General features: G+C 44.6%; 1 protein-coding gene across 3 annotated transcripts in view; it reads left to right on the forward strand.

The window, feature by feature from the left end:
- Positions 1-18,876, forward strand: part of LOC135258793 (thyrotropin-releasing hormone-degrading ectoenzyme-like) — a 119,394-nt gene that overhangs the window by 77,170 nt on the left and 23,348 nt on the right. For all 3 annotated transcript variants that reach the window (XR_010331095.1, XR_010331094.1, XM_064342377.1), the window contains exons 8-12: positions 1,343-1,408; positions 9,303-9,490; positions 16,105-16,193; positions 16,982-17,115; positions 17,359-17,414. Coding sequence is in view for 1 of the 3 variants with exons in the window: in XM_064342377.1 (XP_064198447.1) it covers positions 1,343-1,408; positions 9,303-9,490; positions 16,105-16,193; positions 16,982-17,115; positions 17,359-17,414 (533 nt within the window). In the remaining 2 variants the exon portion in view is untranslated. The remainder of the gene's footprint in view (positions 1-1,342; positions 1,409-9,302; positions 9,491-16,104; positions 16,194-16,981; positions 17,116-17,358; positions 17,415-18,876) is intronic.

The following is an 18,876-nucleotide window of genomic DNA, read 5'->3' on the forward strand; positions in this document are numbered from 1 at the left end:
TGCTTGGCGCTTCACGTGTTCCATGACTGACGGGTGAATTTCGGTGCTGTCAGGTTGGTGACAGGACAGGATTAGGATCTGATGTAGGAACGTTAAAAGGAAAACCACATTAAAACTGCATCCAGAAAGTCATGATGCCTCAGCGCCCAGCATTACGCACACAGACAGTGAGACAGTTCCTGTATTTTGGCCCTGTTTGGTGAAAATGCATCTCTCTACCAGGCTACTAACTCGGTACATAGTTTGCAAGTTAATGATTTCACAACACAGGAAATACAAACTAAAAAAACATAGTAGTGCAGTTGATAGCCTTACTATCACCTCACAGCCAGAAGGTCATGGGATCGAATCCTGGCCGGGGTCTTTCTGTGTGGGGTTTTCATGTTCTCCCTGTATCCCTGTGCTCCAGTTCCTCCCACAGTACCTACGATAGGCTGATTGGAGACTCTAAGTGTCCTGCTGGTGTGAGTGTGTGAGTGAATGGTGTGTGCCCTGCAATGGATCAGCAACCTGTCCTGAGTGTATTCCTGCCTTTCACCCAATGCTTGCTGGGATAGGCTCAGGCCGCCCTTCACCCCTTCTCCGCCACAACTTCAGAATAAGCAGGTGGAGCATCGAGTCATAGATGGATGGATAAAAAATAGGAACATTTTAAAACTCAGCTTTTTCCTTCTAACACATACTGTAAATCTCAGATTCCACACTGTGATGACTCCTCTGGCTGTGCCATTCACAGCTTTCCAGGGGTAATAACTCAGCTGTGGGATTGCAGAGGAAAAAAAAAAACTGGCCACGTGGATTTCTGAGGATTTCTTGTGCGAGAGAGTGCATGGACCCTGCAGCAGTGTGTCTGAACAGCTGTCGCCATTACGCATTCTAAAATAAAAAAAGAGAGAAAATTCTCAGTATGTACTGTAAGTGAAAATAATGTTAATCACGGGGAAGTGATTAATGGGTGTGGCGGTGTAATATAATTGTGAGGAAACTGCTAGCAACTCCAAGAGTGTTAGTTCCACCCTGCCATCGGACCCTTGTGCGAAGCACATGAGCTGAACTACTTCTGTAAATACCCACCTGTTTAAATGGATTGCATGTTAAAAGAGTGTAGGCACTGTAGGTCTTTCTGGGTTTGAGCAGTGCCTTTAAATATGCCTTTATAAAGGCCGGTCATAGAGCGTACAGTAAGTCCTGCATATACGGGGGGGGATCTGTCGCTGTAAAGGGGGGACCTCTGTATGTATGGATGTTCTGAGACCACAGCAGTCATGCTTTTATTTGTTTAATTGAAGCGACCTGGAGAAACGGGAGTGGAATTAAGGCCTGCCTTTCTTATTCCTTGCAGGACTATCTGCTGACTCACATGTATGGCAACGCTGCTCGGGACGACCTGTGGAACAAGCTCTCGGAGGTAATGCGTTATTTCCGTTTGTTTATGGCCACTGTGGGGGTACTAAAATGGCCGACTGCAACCATCTCTGCATCCACCGTGCTGGGAAGATGCGTGTGATTGATAAATTAAGTGTCCGTGGTGCAGGAAGTGCCGGTTGAGTGTGTGACCCACAGTGTCTGCTTAGAGACGTGTTACCATGTTTACAAACCAAACACAAGCACAGTAACACCATAGTGACCGGTCCTGGAGAGCTGCAGTGGTCTGTAGGCTTTCTCTTTCCAGTCACAAACTTAAAAAAAAAAACAGGATTTAACCAGTTAATTGAAAAAAAAAAAAGAAAAGAAATTCACTGTTGCATTTTGCACCTGTTATGCGCGTGTAAATGCTTTACGGAGGTGGAAAATTCCTGGATTATAGCCCTCCAGGGTTGAGTACCCCTGAGGTAGACTGTCACTTTTGACATAATTAATTTACTGAGGCGTGATTGAGTAAAAGCATTAATTATGTTGTTTATTATAATGCTTAACAGTGCTTAAGAGCTCCAGGCACAAGCTGGGTTTGGAAGCGGTGGTTTAGGAGGGTAAGAATGGGGCAGTGTTATCCACTCATTAGCCATTAGCACTGCAATTTACTGTAGCTGTCTGTGTGTTTATTAAAAAGAATATGCTCTTATAAACCATGCTTAAATTACTGACATTTACCATGGCTCACATACAGGTACAGTGGAGAATATCAGGACCCCTTGTCTGACTGAATTGCATTTGCACCAGCAGTTCGGTCAGAGAAGCGTGATCACACGATAGGGACTCCTCCGCTCGGGCCTGCTCATGCAGACCATGACTCCTCCACGCGGTCCCGCTCATGCAGACCATGACTCCTCCACGCGGTCCCGCTCATGCAGACCATGACTCCTCCACGCGGTCCTGCTTATGCAGACCATGACTCCTCTGCTCGGTCCCGCTCATGCAGACCATGACTCCTCCGCTCGGTCCTGCTCATGCAGACCGTGACTCCTCCGCTCGGTCCCGCTCATGCAGACCATGACTCCTCCGCTCGGGCCTGCTCATGCAGACCATGACTCCTTTGTGTGGTCCTGCTCATGCAGACCCCGGTCTGTGGCGAAGCAGCTGGTTAATTGGCTGACTGCAGATTGTAAAAAATAAAAATAAATAAAAGAATCGGTTAACTTCGCCTGAGTCGCTGGATGTGTATAATAGCCTGCGCCCTTCCAAATTGATGAGGGGGCCCGTGCAGAATGTTGGAATGGGGCTGGAGTTTGGGAATTGAAAACTGTCAACTGTCGTTTATCCCAGGCAGTGCTGCCGTTGCGTTAAATGGCTTATTGCAGGCTGTTACTGCATCTTTCTCACACGCTGAGAGGAGGGTCAGTGCTACTGCCGCTGGGTCAGACATTCCCTTTGCATGGTACCGCACGCGTGTGATACTGAGCAATACTGAGCGATACTGAGCAATACTGAGCAATACTGAGCAATACTGAGCAATACGGAGCAATACTGAGCAATGCTGATCAATGCTGAGCAGTACTGAGCGATACTGAGCGATACTGAGCAGTACTGAGCGATACTGAGCAGTACTGAGCAATACTGAGCAGTACTGAGCAATACTGAGCAATACTGAGCAATACTGAGCAATACTGAGCAGTACTGAGCAATACTGAGCAGTACTGACCGATACTGAGCAATACTGAGCAGTACTGAGCAATACTGAGCAGTACTGAGCAATACTGAGCAATACTGAGCAGTACTGAGCAATACTGAGCAGTACTGACCGATACTGAGCAATACTGAGCGATACTGAGCAATACTGAGCAGTACTGAGCAATACTGAGCAGTACTGAGCAATACTGAGCAGTACTGAGCAATACTGAGCGATACTGAGCAGTACTGAGCGATACTGAGCGATACTGAGCGATACTGAGCAATACTGAGCAGTACTGAGCAATACTGAGCAATACTGAGCGATACTGAGCAGTACTGACCGATACTGAGCAATACTGAGCAGTACTGAGCGATACTGAGCAATACTGAGCGATACTGAGCAATACTGAGCAATACGGAGCAATACTGAGCGATACTGATCAATACTGAGCAGTACTGAGCGATACTGAGCAGTACTGAGCGATACTGAGCAATACTGAGCAGTACTGAGCAGTACTGACCGATACTGAGCAATACTGAGCAGTACTGAGCGATACTGAGCAGTACTGAGCAATACTGAGCAATACTGAGCAGTACTGAGCAATACTGAGCAATACTGAGCTATACTGAGCAGTACTGACCGATACTGAGCAATACTGAGCAGTACTGAGCGATACTGAGCAGTACTGAGCGATACTGAGCAGTACTGAGCAATACTGAGCAGTACTGAGCAATACTGAGCAATACTGAGCAATATAGCGCCATCTGAAACCACAGATGTTTTTTCTGTTAATATAACTGCCCATTAATGAATTCAGCGGCATTAACCGCCCATGACAGCCAATCATTTTATGAATACTAATAGTCGCAGCTGTCATTATCTATTCATGAAATCCAATTTGCCGTGACGTCCCGCAGTACTTTTTTTTTTTTAAACGCTGAGAGCCGTTACTCGTTTCGAGAGTTCACGGTTACCTCGGCCTGTAATGGTGGGCTGGGACGCTTCTTAAAACCAAACTGTTATCCCTCAGTTATAATTTATTGGACAGTCCTAATTCACTAATCGCTTGTGCGGATGTGGTATGCCGTTTGTGTAATATAACCAGGGGAAATAACTCTCAGTTAGGCTCAGGCAGCAACGGAAGACCAGACTTTGATTGCTTCGCTGCTGTGCTATGATATTTATGTATATTATTAATTCCTTTTTTTTTTTTTTTTTGCACTGTCGTAGCGTGCATTTTCTATTTAGTAAAAAAAATTTTAAATCATGTTTGGATTAAGTAAATTATGGACGCACATCAGTATAGCAATTATCATTTGTCCCTTTTTAATTTGGTTTATGAAAGATGTTTATTCTGAAAAAGAAAAAAAATAAATTCTCAAAGCTGCTACTGTTATTTCCAGATCATAACTTTTCAGAAGAAAAGAAGAACAAACACGTTATCAGTGAAAAAAATATTTCTATTTGACTGCTCTGGCTCTATGGGTTTTGAATGGATACAGGGGTGGAGTGGGGTGGTCGGGGTGGGGGGGGGGGGTGGTGGTGGTAGTGTTGGGGCTGGAGTGGGAGTGATGGTGGGGGTTTGGGGGGGCTGGTTTGCTGTCAGTCACTGCATCCGCTCGGTGACAGTGTTGTGACAGGTTGCCATGACGGCGGTGCTCCCCCAGGCCTGAGCCCCGACCCCGGTGGCAGAGGGCAGACGTCGCGGGACGGGGCGCGAGCCACGTTTAACTGCCCCGGTTCTCCCCCAGCCGAGCCTGGGATTGGCAGAGCACTGCCCTCCTCTTCAGCTAAATCCACTGGGCCGTCTCCCCACTGCTCTCCACAGTGGACTGGAGACGGGCCAACAAAACCATCAAGGGATCCTTAACCTTTTGTCTGCTTGGAGCTCAACTATAATTTAAGTACTTTGTAAAAAAAAAAAAAAAGTTCATTAAATATTTACGGGTGAAGCCAAGAAAAGGTGTTCTGCTGCACTTGGGCTGGGGAAAAAGCAGTTTCAACCTGCATGAAATATTTGGGGGAAATATTGGGAAAAATTTTTTTTTTTTTTTGGCATGGGTATTTATTCTGATAGGACTGTACATGATATGAAGCCAGTCTTAATCAGATTTTCCTCCGGAAATTGAATTAAATTGAAAAGGTATTTAGAATGAAGGGACTTGTATTAGGTCAAAAGGCACTTAAGAACATGTGTGGCAGTGTGTATTGGACTGAGGGGGAGGCATTCTGTAATCGTGTGTCCTTGCACAGAAAGAGCTAAGTCACCTCGTTTTCCAGTGAGGGACGTGCCCAGTGCTGTGGATGCTGATCAGAGATTACTCTGAGCCACATACAGAGTCGCTATCTCTGAAATACATCCGCGGGCCATCGGACCCTGTAAACCTTAAAATGTAATAAGTCCGATTCAGATACAAAATCTACTCTAAAATCATATTGGAAGCCCCCCTAAGAAGAGGCCAGGATTTATAAGCCTGGGTTTGATCTGGTTTGATGTCGAGCTCGGCTTGTTTAATCTGCTGTAAGCTACACAAAGAGCGGGCATTAGGACAGAGAAAAGGCCGCTGCTGTGGTCTCGATTTAAAGCAGCGGCCTCTTGCCAGCATTCGGCAGTGACAGAGAAAGATCTAACGCCAGACGTGTGTGTCGATCGCTTGGTATCAGGCCTGGGATATCATCCCTAATATTTTTTTCAAAGCCCCTGTCAGGATCAAAGATAACACCAGAGTCTCTGATTTGTGGATTAGGCTGCCCAGATCTGAGTGAAAGAAGATCCAAATACAGTAATATGTCATTCCTGCTTCCTCCTTATCTGCATGCACCTGTAGAAAAGCGATCAGATATCCACGGTTCAGTAGTGACGAGGAAGTCGGTGTTAAAACAGATACTTCTTTTTTTTTATATATATAGCTGGAAAATAGAGATGATTGCCCCCGTGAACTGTGTTTGAAAGGAACTGCCATGGCGGAGTGTGTGTAAAATGGCAGAGTGGCAGTTTATAAATTAGCCCGGAAATGGTCGATGCCACGTAATTAGAGGTCTGGAAAAACATGTTCGGCGTGTGGCCATCTGGGCTGTCAGCCTGAATTTCGGCGGTTGTCATCCAGGTGTCCTCGCCGGCGCTGTGGGTTAGCGATCGTTTAGCGTTCAGCGCAGATATTCGGCTAATTATGCTATTAGCGAGCAATTACGAGGTCCTCATCGGCGCGAAACAATAAAACGACGCTGCCGCAGGTCTGTACGGCGGGAAAGTGAGACGCGGATGCACAAACAACGTCAAGAATAATGACAGAGCAAAATGATATCCTACGGGCACGTCGCAGGCTGTGTCTTACTTGCTCGTTGCAGGCTGACGGATTTATTTTATTTTTGCACATATTGTGACGGGACACAAACGAGGGTGGAACAGCTAACAAAAAGCCTAAAGAAGGATCCTTACCCAGGTTTCATCGCAGGGACTAAATAAGGAGATTTGGAGGCCTTGTGGTTCTGAAACGTAGCGCCTTGAATAAAACAGGATGACTGACGCTTCAAGGCCTGAGACATTTTCTTCAGAGCCAACAGGAAAAGCTAAAAGCAAAAAGATTTCTGCTTTTCCCGTCGACTCCGCAGATGACGTCTCAGATGTCAACACATCAGTCGCCCTGTTTTATTCAGAGGCGTTCCTGAGCCTTGACTCTCGACTTCCGTTCTGGAAACGGGAGATCTTCATATCATGGGCTGTATGATGGGGGCACCTCGTTGTCGATTTTATTATTTATTCATACGTAATCTGAGGCAGTGGCCAGGGAAAATATTCACTTTGAAAAAGCGAATTATATAAAATTAGTTACACTATTTAAGAAACACAAGGCCAATCCCAGCATCCAGTGAACTGTGTCCAGGTATTTTCCCAATTGCTGAATTAGCATAAAAAGAAAACCGAAGAACTGGTCAGAACGTCGGACAGTGAGTCTGGTGATGCCGGTGATCCCGCAGTGAAAGATCATTATGTTTCACATAATTTTGTTTGTTTTGCAAGGACGAGCAACCACGGATGATTTGAGGTTCATTCTAGCAGGCGCAGCGTATCTACGCCCCGTGAACTTATCCTCAGTCGCAGAGGGTATCGTATCTTCGGATCAATGAGATGGAGCTAAAAAAAAAAAAAAATACATATTTCCTGGTTTAACACAGAAACACCAAAATCTTCTTGTCAGCTGTTATGAATTCTGTCAGTGCTGAGAGAAACGCTTCTTCTCAAGGGCAGGCTTTCACACATCAGTGTCAACACAAGGAAGAGGAGACAATAAGCCAACTGACAGTAATAATAAAATGGAACTACAATATTTAGAACCCTGGATGTTTTTCTCTACTTAGAGGTGTGATATTCCTTTACTTGTTCCTGTGTGAATGTATGAGTCTTCTGTCGACCTTGTATTCTTTCCATCACTGTACATCACGCTGCTAATTTTGAATAAATGTCTCACATTCCCTCAGAAAAAAAGAGAAAAAATGTAACTATTTTGTGTTCTTGGCGGAGATTTGAATTTGCCACGTTGTCATACAGCGCATTGAGTGTGCATGAGTGTCAACAGACGTAAACATCTTGCTGTCATTCTTCACATGCACCTGATTAAGTGGTAATTGAATAAATAAGATGACAGAATTGTCAACAGCGTCAAAAGGTTGTTCTTTATTCTAAACAAATTGTGCATTTGCTTCAGTCAGCGTGGTTGACTTAATTAAGTCTTGTATCTTCCATTATTAATAGCGTCGTATTTTTATGACTGTGTGATATTCCATTGTGTTCAACTGTGACTGAGCTGCTCAATTTGTCTGCACCCTTTTCATTGGTCTACTTTTGTCATTTAAATGTGGTGGGGGGGGGGGTTTCGTTTAGTGAAAATCAATTTATATTTGACTGCCGCTACACTGTCGAGGATCTACAAAGCCAATCATTACAAAGATAACTCAGGTTCTAAACTAATTCTCCAATTGAAGCTTGCTGTGGAGGGGAGGGGCGGAGAGCTACTAAGGCATCAGACAGCACTAGAGGAAGACGTTCTACTATCACCGTATAAGATTAATACTTCCTTTGCCATTCAAAAGTAGCAAAGACAGGAGAGACGTGACAATTGTCCATCCAAAAGCTATGGATGACATGGGTCAGCATAAGAATGGAAAGTCTTACTGGTGTAAATGGGTAGTTAATGACTGAAATTCTGAAGGAAAAAAAAACAGGAATGATGTATTTTGTTTAGAAGAGTAGGTGCTGGTTTACTCTGAAAATGAGCAACTCGTAATATGAGGGCTCACTGAACTCATTGTTGACAGTGGATCTCTTTTCTGCAGTATATATCCATTCCACTGTGGTTCCACTTAGGAATGATGTCTGAGGTTCGGGAGCACAGTAACTGTTGTTGGGTGGGACTCCTAACACTGGACTATAATCAGTCAGCTTCCTCAGCATTTCAAATTAACTGAAATGAGCACATTCAAAATAAAAAAAACTTCATTTTTTAGAGAGAATGATACAGTTAGCACACTATGGTAGCACAGCTCGATAAGGTGATTGTGTCAGGGGTCCAGTAAACACCACTGGGTTTCTGTGCTGGGTAGTCAGACGCTGCCTCCTCATTGGACGACTGCTGCTTTCCACTGTTTCCTCAACAATGCTGTTTCCTGTTTCCACACCAGTGCTGTTTCTTTTTCCTCGCCAATGCTGCAAGAACCGTTCCTTTCCAGCTCTAATCTCACAATTTGACACTTCGATTACCTGTATATTTCCAACTGCTGCTTTTTCTTAATCAATAGCTTTCAGTTTCTCTGAAATGAACTCAGGCCACACACACACTCTCACACGGTTTTTCTTTCTGACATTTCAAATTACAGTTTGCAGTTGCTTTGTTTTGAGGGTGCAGGACTGGTGGTATTATTTATTTATTATTATTTGATTTAATTTTTTTTGGTAAAAGGTGTCAACTACAAGCATCCGAGGGGTAATTCTCTGTGCATGCGTATGTTAATTACACCATGCCCACTGTTGTCTCGCAGTGAATTGGGAGACAATTCTACAGCCAAGCCAGGGATGCATTTCGCGTAGTGAAACCTGATGGGACAACATCTTACTGCGATTTAGCTGCTCAGTTTGCTTTCTGTAAAGCGTGTCAGACGTCAGTGAAGATTTCTCCCTTGTGCCCAGACAACACGGCGTAAATATGAGCATTGATTTAAAATAAATCCCAACGCCGCTACCCTCCCTCTTCCCCAGGCCATGCAGAGAGAAGGAAGTGACATCAACATTAAGGAGGTGATGAGTGGCTGGACGCTGCAGATGGGTTACCCGGTGGTCACCATCAGTAAGAACGACAGCCTGGACGGCGCCGTGACCATCGCCCAGGAGCACTTCGTCTACAACGTGGACACCAAGATCAGGGAGCCGCAGCTGTCCAACCTGAGGTAGGCCCCAGCTCACGCTCGTCCTGCAGGTGGCAGTGTAGTGTAATGGGTAAGGAACTGTAGCCTAAAGGTCACAGGTTGGATTCTCGAGTAAGACGCTGCCGTTGTACCCTTGAGCCATGTTGCTCCTGCATCATACTTAGCCTGTGCATATCCAGCTGTATAAATGGATGCTTCAGTATATCTCCAGCTGTATGAATGGATGCTTCAGTGTATAGACAGCTCTATGAATGGATGCAGTGTAAATGTTATGCAACAAGTTGAGTGTCTGCTAAATGCCTGTAATGTAATGTAATGCCATCACACTGCACACGTGCTGCCCATCCTCAAGACACATTCGCTGAGGTCTGAGGTGGGGTGTGTGTTGCGTGGCGACCTTCGTGCCAGTTTAAACTGGGGCATGATTAGCTGGGGGGATGATTAATAATAAATAAAAAGAAAATGCATTTGGAAATTTTGCCAGGAGTGGCTAAAACTGCACATTGGGTAATCACATGCTCTGTTTCACTGCACAGAACACAGCTGGTCCCATTCTAATCCCTCTGTCTTCTTCGCTCAGTGCACCGCTGCTATTTTCACGCTCCAGTTAATAGCATGAAGTCACATAGCATCATTTTGAGCGGCAACCTCTTTTTGCAAACCCTCTACTGTATGTGTGCACAGAATCAACCTGTTACACCGGTGTCATCATAAATGATGACTGCAATAACGCTTAGTTAGTATTAAGGTTTGACACTTAATATCCATGGGTTTTCACACACCTCGAGGCCCTGTCTGGCTTAGCTGCACTTTGGGAAGAGATTTATCACGTCTAGACAAATTAGTTTAATCCTCCATTAAGGCGCTGTGAATAAATCAGGGTCAGGATTAAAAAATAAATTTAAAATTTTGGCGGAAAACAAGAAAAAATCGATTCTGCGTCTTAATGAGGACACCTCGGTTGTAGCCCTTTCCCAAACCTCGGCAGAAACGTGCTTTATTGTGTTTCTTTAGTGTGAATACTTCCCTGTAGGGATCTCCTACAGAGCAGTTGTGCTCACAGTGTGACGGCTTCAGGAGTACAGCGTCGGAGCCGGCCGTGCGTGTGCAAACGTAGCGCTGAGTGTTGGGTTCAGGGCAGTGCGGCGTTCGTGTGTGCAAGCGCAATCCTGCAGAAGCCTAGCTGTGCCACAGAGCAGTCGCATGTCACATGTTCCTGCTGTTCCATCACAGTGGTGCAGCTTAAAGATGGGTAGGTGCTCTAAAAAAATGGACTGCATTTATATAGCGCTTTTATCCAAAGCGCTTTACAATTGATGCCTCTCATTCGCCGGAGCAGTTAGGGGTTAGGGGTTAGGTGTCTTGCTCAAGGACACTTCGACACGCCCAGGGCGGGGTTTGAACCGGCAACCCTCCGACTGCCAGACAATCGGTCTTACCTCCTGAGCTATGTCGCCCCATTATCTATCCATGCAGCACTGCACCTGTGGATCAGTTTGAAGTGTGGCGGCATGTTCTGCAAAGCAGTGTGGGTGGACACTCATACGTGTTCATTCATTTCTCACTGACACACTATCGAGATGTTTTTGCCCCCCTCCTCACATTGTAATAAGTGATGGCCGTGCATTTCACTATAAAGATACAGTATTGAGGTGATGGTGCGCCCAAGCTATTTTCCTGCCCATAACCCATTACGACGGCTAAGATGCTGTGTACTGGTACGTGTACATGTTGAAAATATCCTGTATGTGAAACAATGCACCATCTGGGTCATGCATATTTAAACTGTGTTAGCTACATAAGATAGATTGGCAACCTATCCAGGGTGTATTCCTGCCTCTCGCCCAATGCATGCTGGGATAGGCTCCAGCACCCCTCCGCGACCTTGCCCAAGATAAGCGGGCATAGATAATGGATGGACCCTGCCCAGGAATAAGCGGGTATAGATAATGGATGGACCCTGCCCAGGAATAAGCAGGTATAGATAATGGATGGACCCTGCCCAGGAATAAGCGGGTATAGATAATGGATGGACCCTGCCCAGGAATAAGCAGGTATAGATAATGGATGGACCCTGCCCAGGAATAAGCGGGTATAGATAATGGATGTATGGATATCTGCGTAAGTTTCTGCGAAGTGACACATTTTTATGCGAGTGGGACTGGCTGGTTCAGTCTGCGACTGCAGATTTCCGCCTGCAGTGAGCGTGGCATTTTTAAATAAAAATAAAAAAAGGACCTGGAACCTGGCAGTGATTCGGCACAGTCCATTTGAAGCCGTATGACGTTGAGAACACGGCACCACGGCACCAGCGGTAATAACACACGATTCCACACGGGTCGTGTTCCTGTGCTTTTGAACCCTCGCTAAATGCTCCCGCTAACTGTTTGGCTGTGGTCGTGCGGATACTCGATTTGAGGCTGTATTTTAACGAATCGTTCATTAATAAGGCCCGGGTAGCGTTCACAGCAGGAATTGCGTTCAGCGTTTTTATTTTTTTTATTTTTATTTTTTCAACAGATCTCTGATCCCTCAATCACTTCAGGGTTAGAAACATTTTTTTTTTTATAAAAAAAAATTTAAATTCATAACGGAGATTAAAGTGAACTACAAAAGAAGCGTCGTGTCAGTAGAACAAAGGAGGCGAGGATGATGTGAATTGGGTCAATTCCACACGGATTTTCGGAAATAATTATTTTACGGTTTGTCAGGTGTCAGTGCGTGGCAGAAGGGTCTGTGTCATGGAGGCCCTTGGGGTATTTATGCCAAGGCTTGATGGAGTGCTGGATGCTCTCTAGACTTTCGGTAAATGACAAGCCTGGATGGGCTGGGTACCTTGTTCTCGTAATTATGTATCTTATCCTCCAATATTAAAGCTGCCAAACCTCATTTTCACGCGTTGCTATTTTATTGAATTTGAAACTCTGTGGAGTAGCTTCATGCATAAGTCACAGCATTGGTCATGATAGGGAAACCGGGCTAAGAGAACTAATGGGCTCTTCTGTAGAATACAAGTGGGCAACTACAGTCTGCTTTAGTGCTCACGCGGTCGAGAGACAGATGAGATGTCTGTCAATAACTCACATTTAGTCCCCCCTGAAGCCCGCTCTTCCTGCTTTCCAGGCTGTATCCACAAGCACGTCAGTTTATGGATTAAACGCTTTAAGCTTTAAGAGGACTGAGGGAAAGCACACGGGCACACACGTGTACAAGAGCAGACATATGCCTGCTCACACGCACGTACACACACGCACACTCACGCACACTCACGCATGCACACACGCACACACACACGTACACTCACGCATGCACACGCGCACACACACACGTCACATGCACGCACACTCACAGCACACGTGCACACTCACACATGCACACACACACATGCACACACACACGCACATACATACACGCACACTCACAGCACACACACACACATATGCACACACACACGCACACTCACGCATGCACACGCGCACACACACACGTACACATACACGCACGCACACACGTCACATGCACGCACACTCACAGCACACACGCACACTCACACATGCACACACACACATGCACATACACACATGCACACACACACATGCACATACACACATGCACACACACACACACGCACATACACACATGCACACACACACACTCTTACACACACACACACACATACACATACACGCACACACACGTGACATGCACGCACACTCACAGCACACACACACACACACACACACACTCACACATGCACACACACACACACACGCACATGCACACACATGCACACACACACACACGCACATGCACACACACACACACACACACGCGCACACACACAGCAGTCCGCCCCAGGTGCCCTTTCAGTGGCCAAGTCAATCACAGCAAGCATAAATAAGCTGAATTAACGATGCAAAGCACCGATTGATTTAATTATCACCCACAGACATCCCATTATTGCTCGCGCAGCTAATCTGGATCCTGGTGCTACTCACCTCAGGTGGATCTATGCCACGCTGTGCGGCTGTGCCTCGGGCTGGCAGGGGTCACGGGTTTTAATTACAGGAGAGTTCACGGCCGTCACGACTCAGAGCCAGGCGCTGTGCGGGCCTGTCAATCACACCGAAGTGGGACCCTTCTGAACTAAATACAGGAGTCCTTCATCCAATGACACAGCACAGCAGGTTCATTCAGACAGATTATGAAAGCTTGGCCAATGGGTGCACTGTATTTCTCTTGTCTGCACATTTAAACCAATCAGAGGAGGGGTCCCATTTTCCCCTGCTTAGTCTTCAGAATTCATCAACAATGGCTTACCAGATATCATTTAATTAATTATCCAAATACAATGTGAATGAACCTCAGGAGGAGTTAGAAGGAGCCTGCACAAAACCATAACAGCTCGCAGATAAACCCTGTTAATGCTCCCATTGCTGTGAAGGTTTTTTAGGGATAATTTGGAATAAAGCACAAACATGCTCTTAAAGAAGCTATAGTATTATCTTAACCTAGAAATACTGCATGTTGCAAATGCACTTAGAAATGAAAGGCACTATTACACTAAAACCATTGCAAAAAACATATGACTTAGTCAGTATAAACTTAAGTATAATACAAATTGTAGGCTAATGTTTGTATTACTACTGTTCCCTTAGATTCAGTACGAGGAAGACAAGCACTTATAGGGTTTTAGGAAACCTGCACCGGGTTGTCTATGTTTCCTGCTGTACTGAACACTTGTTCTGTTGCCCTTGCTCATTGTCATGCCTACTAGTTGGACTTTACATTACTCTCTGACCTAGCCTGTGCTTACTGTGTGAAATGGACTGAGGGAAAGGCATCATTAACTGGGGCACAACTGAGATTGAGCACACATACTCCTCAATGGTCACATCCATTTATTGGTTTTAGATTAAAGGATAAACAAAAGAGCAACTCTGATTGGGCCGGCTACACATACCAAAGCAGGGTGTGTAAGCCACTGTAGCAGTTTCATCAAGAACGGTCACTCAAGAACTTCAGCGGGAGGGATATTGTGGTCAGCCATTTTCTTTTATTTTTACTGTTACCTGTGGATTCCCGAGTTCTTTTCATTTGGCGCACACATTCACATTTATGTCTCCTGGACCTCCTGGTACTCAACCCCCACCTCCATAAAACAACAACCCTCAAATCCACAGAGGGGGCTACCAAAAGTAGGGGGGGGTGGAGGGGGGTAGGTTATTTGCTCCAGATCAATGACGCACCTCTGGGAGCAGCGATAGAGATCAGGCACTGCGCCCCTGCCGTAAAGATCGAGCGTCGATCGGAAGCGAGAGAGGGACCGGGTTTGGAGGAAGCAATGATTTCCACTTCAGGAATTTTACGGATACGCATTTGTCTGTCTCATAAGACAGAGGGGCGATCGATCTCCATTACGGAGTTAGGTGAGCTCAGGGATGGGCAGGAAATTATGTGTGTGTGTGTTGGTGGGGGGGGGGGCGATCCACCATTACCAAGGACTTTGTTTGTGGGCCCTGGAAGAAGCTGAAGCCAAAGGATTGTTTAGGCTACTCGAAAAGTGGTTGTTTATTGTTCGCGTTTGCTGAAGCTGCCAATCACCCTACACGTGCTTTGCTTTATGTCTTCCCTGCTTACACTAAATTTCTTAGAGATACGGCCATTCGTATACTGTGAGTTATATAAATAAAGTTGCATATTCGTGTTTGAAAACAATTCTGTGCTAGTGTTTTAAGTACGACATTTATGAAGGAGTACAGAATTTATTCACTAAGTTCTGAAAATAGCTTTTTCCGAAAAGCGAAGATTAACTAACTGTTACCAGCATGTTAAAGTTGATAATTATATTCTTGGTTTTTTGTTGTACAATTCTTGTGTTCTCCTGGCAGGCTGTTTGGAATTTCTGTATATTAATGTTCTTATACTGTACAGAAAGAAAGGTCACTTGCTTTTCGGTTGTATTCGCCAATGGATTTTTATTTTATTTTAAGTAACAGCATTGCTCATGTGATTTGTTTCATTCGTTTTTTTATTATAATTGATGGCGTTATATTTGCATCGTGCTGTATCGAATTGTTAGGCAGAGCGTTCCATCATGCGCAATCCTTCCCAGTTGGCAGGTTGCTTAATTCTGTCAAACTGATACCCGTTTAGGTATTGAATTATTGATACTTCACACCCCTGAATGATGCAAATTCCACTAAAGACTTCCTGAGGAGCAGTATGCTGCCTCAGTTAGGCTGAGGTTCCTGACGCTGGGCACAGACCGCTTCTGTGTTCCGACGGCCATTTCACTCCGGTCAGCAGGTACCGGTCCGACAGCTGCCAGCAACTTCCTCTTATGTGTCGTTATGTTCTGCCTTTCCAAATCCTTCTGTGTCCGGAGCGTCAGCTCGGGTCTTTATAGGCTTAAAGCACGCGAGTGTGTCCACAATGGTGGAGTAGTTTGAACTGCTGGGTAGGGGCAAGCATGTTCTGCCAGCTATGTTCAGCTGTTTAATTGCAGCTCAGTTCTTCTAACGATGATTGGTAAGTCGGGCTAGCCAGTGGAAAACAAGGAATGCTTTAAAAATGCCGGTCTTCAAAGGCTGTCAAACCTAATTCCTTCTTCTGTCTCTTCCTCTTTCCTGCAGCTTCCAGTGGCAAATCCCACTGACGCTTTCCGTAGGAAATTTGACTCGCATATCGCCAGAATCGGTCATTTGGGTTACCAACAGAACAGGTAACTGTGCTCGGTCACGTTAATACCCGTGCATGCTTTGTCTTTTCCCCTTCCAGGAGACTCCCTTAGAAAAGTTGCATGCGCCTTGTCCCCTTTCTAAAGAAACTGTTTTGTGGGCACTGATCCACTTGGGATAGTATTGTTTGTTATCCCTCATTGTTCAGGAGTTGCCATTCGTGCAGTGGACAGTGAGTCTGTAATGACCGGCCATTTTAGCTGCTCATGCACCGTGACAATTGAAATCAATTTTTCCTGCCTCCCTTTGATTCTTCTCCCCCTTTAATGAGGCCAGTGAATTTACATTCCCCTCGCAAACATAAATCAGAGGTCCCAATTCCCCAGCTCCCCTTGCAGTGAAGGCTGTGGTTCACATTCATACAGTGCTTTTTGACCGGAGCCAGAATAGGAAGCCTCGACAGGTTGAACTCCATCATGGCCACCTAAAATTCCTTATTTTCATCACTCTACGTTTCGTGGTATTTTAAAATACAAACGTTTTTTGAGAAAGAGAGAGAGAGAGAGAGACTTTTGCAACCCTTTTTTTCACTGAGAGTGTGGTGACAAAAAAGAAAAACTGGATGTGCACGCTTAGTCCCGACAGCTTTATGTTTCAGACGTGGGTATTTATAAAATGGCCCCCGTGTCGCGGCCACTCTAGTTTCCCCCTGTGTGTCCGTGTGCTCATTTTCCCTCCATATGTCGCGTGGCTCACTGATGGGCCATCATGGCCGTCTGCGCAGGCAGCATCTGCCTGATCGTGCTGTTTTTTATTTATTTATTTATTTTAGAGACGCACAAGCTCCACCCGATGGGCGAGGAGACATGGCTCCTGGGGAACATCAATCAGACGGGCTACTTCAGAGTCAATTATGACCTGCAGAACTGGAAGCTTCTGATCCAGCAGCTAATGAGGAACCCGGACGTAGGTCACACAGTTGCTCTGCAAATTCTTCTCTGTGCGTTTTTTGTTCACAGACAGTGGACTCCTCTTCTAGTTGTCCTGACCTCTCTGGTGCTCTGTGTTCAGCCTATAATCTACATTCTCCCCCTTGCGCACTTCAGGGATATTCTCTACACACAGTGTGTGTAACGTGTGTAACACTGTGTAATGCTGTGTAATGCTGTGTAATGCCGTGTAATGCTGTGTAATGTGCTTTGCTTACAGGTTATATCTGTGGGGAACCGAGCAGGACTTATTGATGACGTCTTCAACCTGGCCAGGTTGGTTTACAGCTGCACTGCCTCTCATCTTGCATAGAATTAGAGAAAATAGTTTATTTAATATATTTACATATGCTGCTTTCTGGGTGAATCATATCATAAATTATATGATTTAATAGCCAGGCAGTATGTTCAACGTTAAAATTATTCATGAGAGGTTTTGAATTGGCCTTTTTTTTGTAGTTGTATATTTTCTATAGTTTATATTCCTAAAGGCATTTTGAAACACAGATGACCATTATTACCATATTATGACATTGTTATAAATGAGCATTTTCATAATCTTGAGCATTTCACAAAAAAAAGCTCTGTGACATCATGTTCATCTTTATGTAAAACTTATTCAATTTATATACATTTTTTTTCCTTGGTGTCTTTGGTTTTAACCGCAGTGTTAGACTTGCATGAGTTTGTAATTTAAGTTTAGCCTCGATCAGATTGATTGTTTTAGAATCTCAGATAGGCGATTGTCATACTTGATTATACGTATTATATATTTTTTTAGATTTCTCATTATAAATATGTGGAAGAAAGGGTCTTTTAATGTGGGCAACTTTCAATGGGGTGACATACAAAGTGTGTCAGAATTCAGTTCCATAGCCGGAAGGCCTGTGTCAGCGTTAATAAATAAAGGAAACGATCCCAGATCATTTTGCAAACTGTTCTGAGTTAAGCAAGTGAAGAAAGTCTTTAAAATGTATCAATGGAGAGGGGGACCTCCAGAGAAATGCACAAGCTTCCTGCCAAGACTGCGGAGCTGTGAACATAAATCCCTCATAATTTCTCACATTATTCATCTCGTTCTCTCCTAAAAGCCAATAAACATTACGCTTGCTTTGAAATACACGTGTAAAATTATGATGCGGCTTGCTCTCAGGAATAATATCAGTGGTGCACAGATTTATCCTTTTTATTTTCCCCAAAGACATTTTTTTTATTCATTCGAGTTTCAGCATCAGTTGAGACCAGATTGGATTTCAGTGCTTGAACAGATAATAGCCACCGTTGTGCGTTACGTTAAACACTTCTTGTGCTGCCATAAGAACTGCCGTTTGGTTTAAAAAAATGCAGAGAAGCGTGCTGAAGTGCAAAGGTATAAAACAGAGCTTAATTCAGTAAGGTTCAGGGCATTCTTGTAGGGGGAATTTTCATTAAAAGGCCTTTACTGAACTGCCATATCAGTTAGATTTTTTTTTTTTTTTGAAGTACTGTTCGGTTATAGGAATCCACATACATGGTCAGGATAGAACATTAGGTGTGTTATAAAAATAATAAAAACAGTGCTAAAAACAGTGCTGCTAGATATAAGCTAGATGTAGGAAGGACGTTAACAATTAGGAGAAACATCTTTCTCTCACAGTGCAACCTGGCAAGAGTGATTGACTTTGCCCAGTGGTTTGAGAGTTGGGAAGACAGATTTCTTTAAATCTGAAATGAACTTGAGCAGCTGATGAACATGTAT

The sequence above is a fragment of the Anguilla rostrata genome, chromosome 7, assembly GCF_018555375.3.
Source record: "Anguilla rostrata isolate EN2019 chromosome 7, ASM1855537v3, whole genome shotgun sequence".
Classification (NCBI taxonomy): domain Eukaryota; kingdom Metazoa; phylum Chordata; class Actinopteri; order Anguilliformes; family Anguillidae; genus Anguilla; species Anguilla rostrata.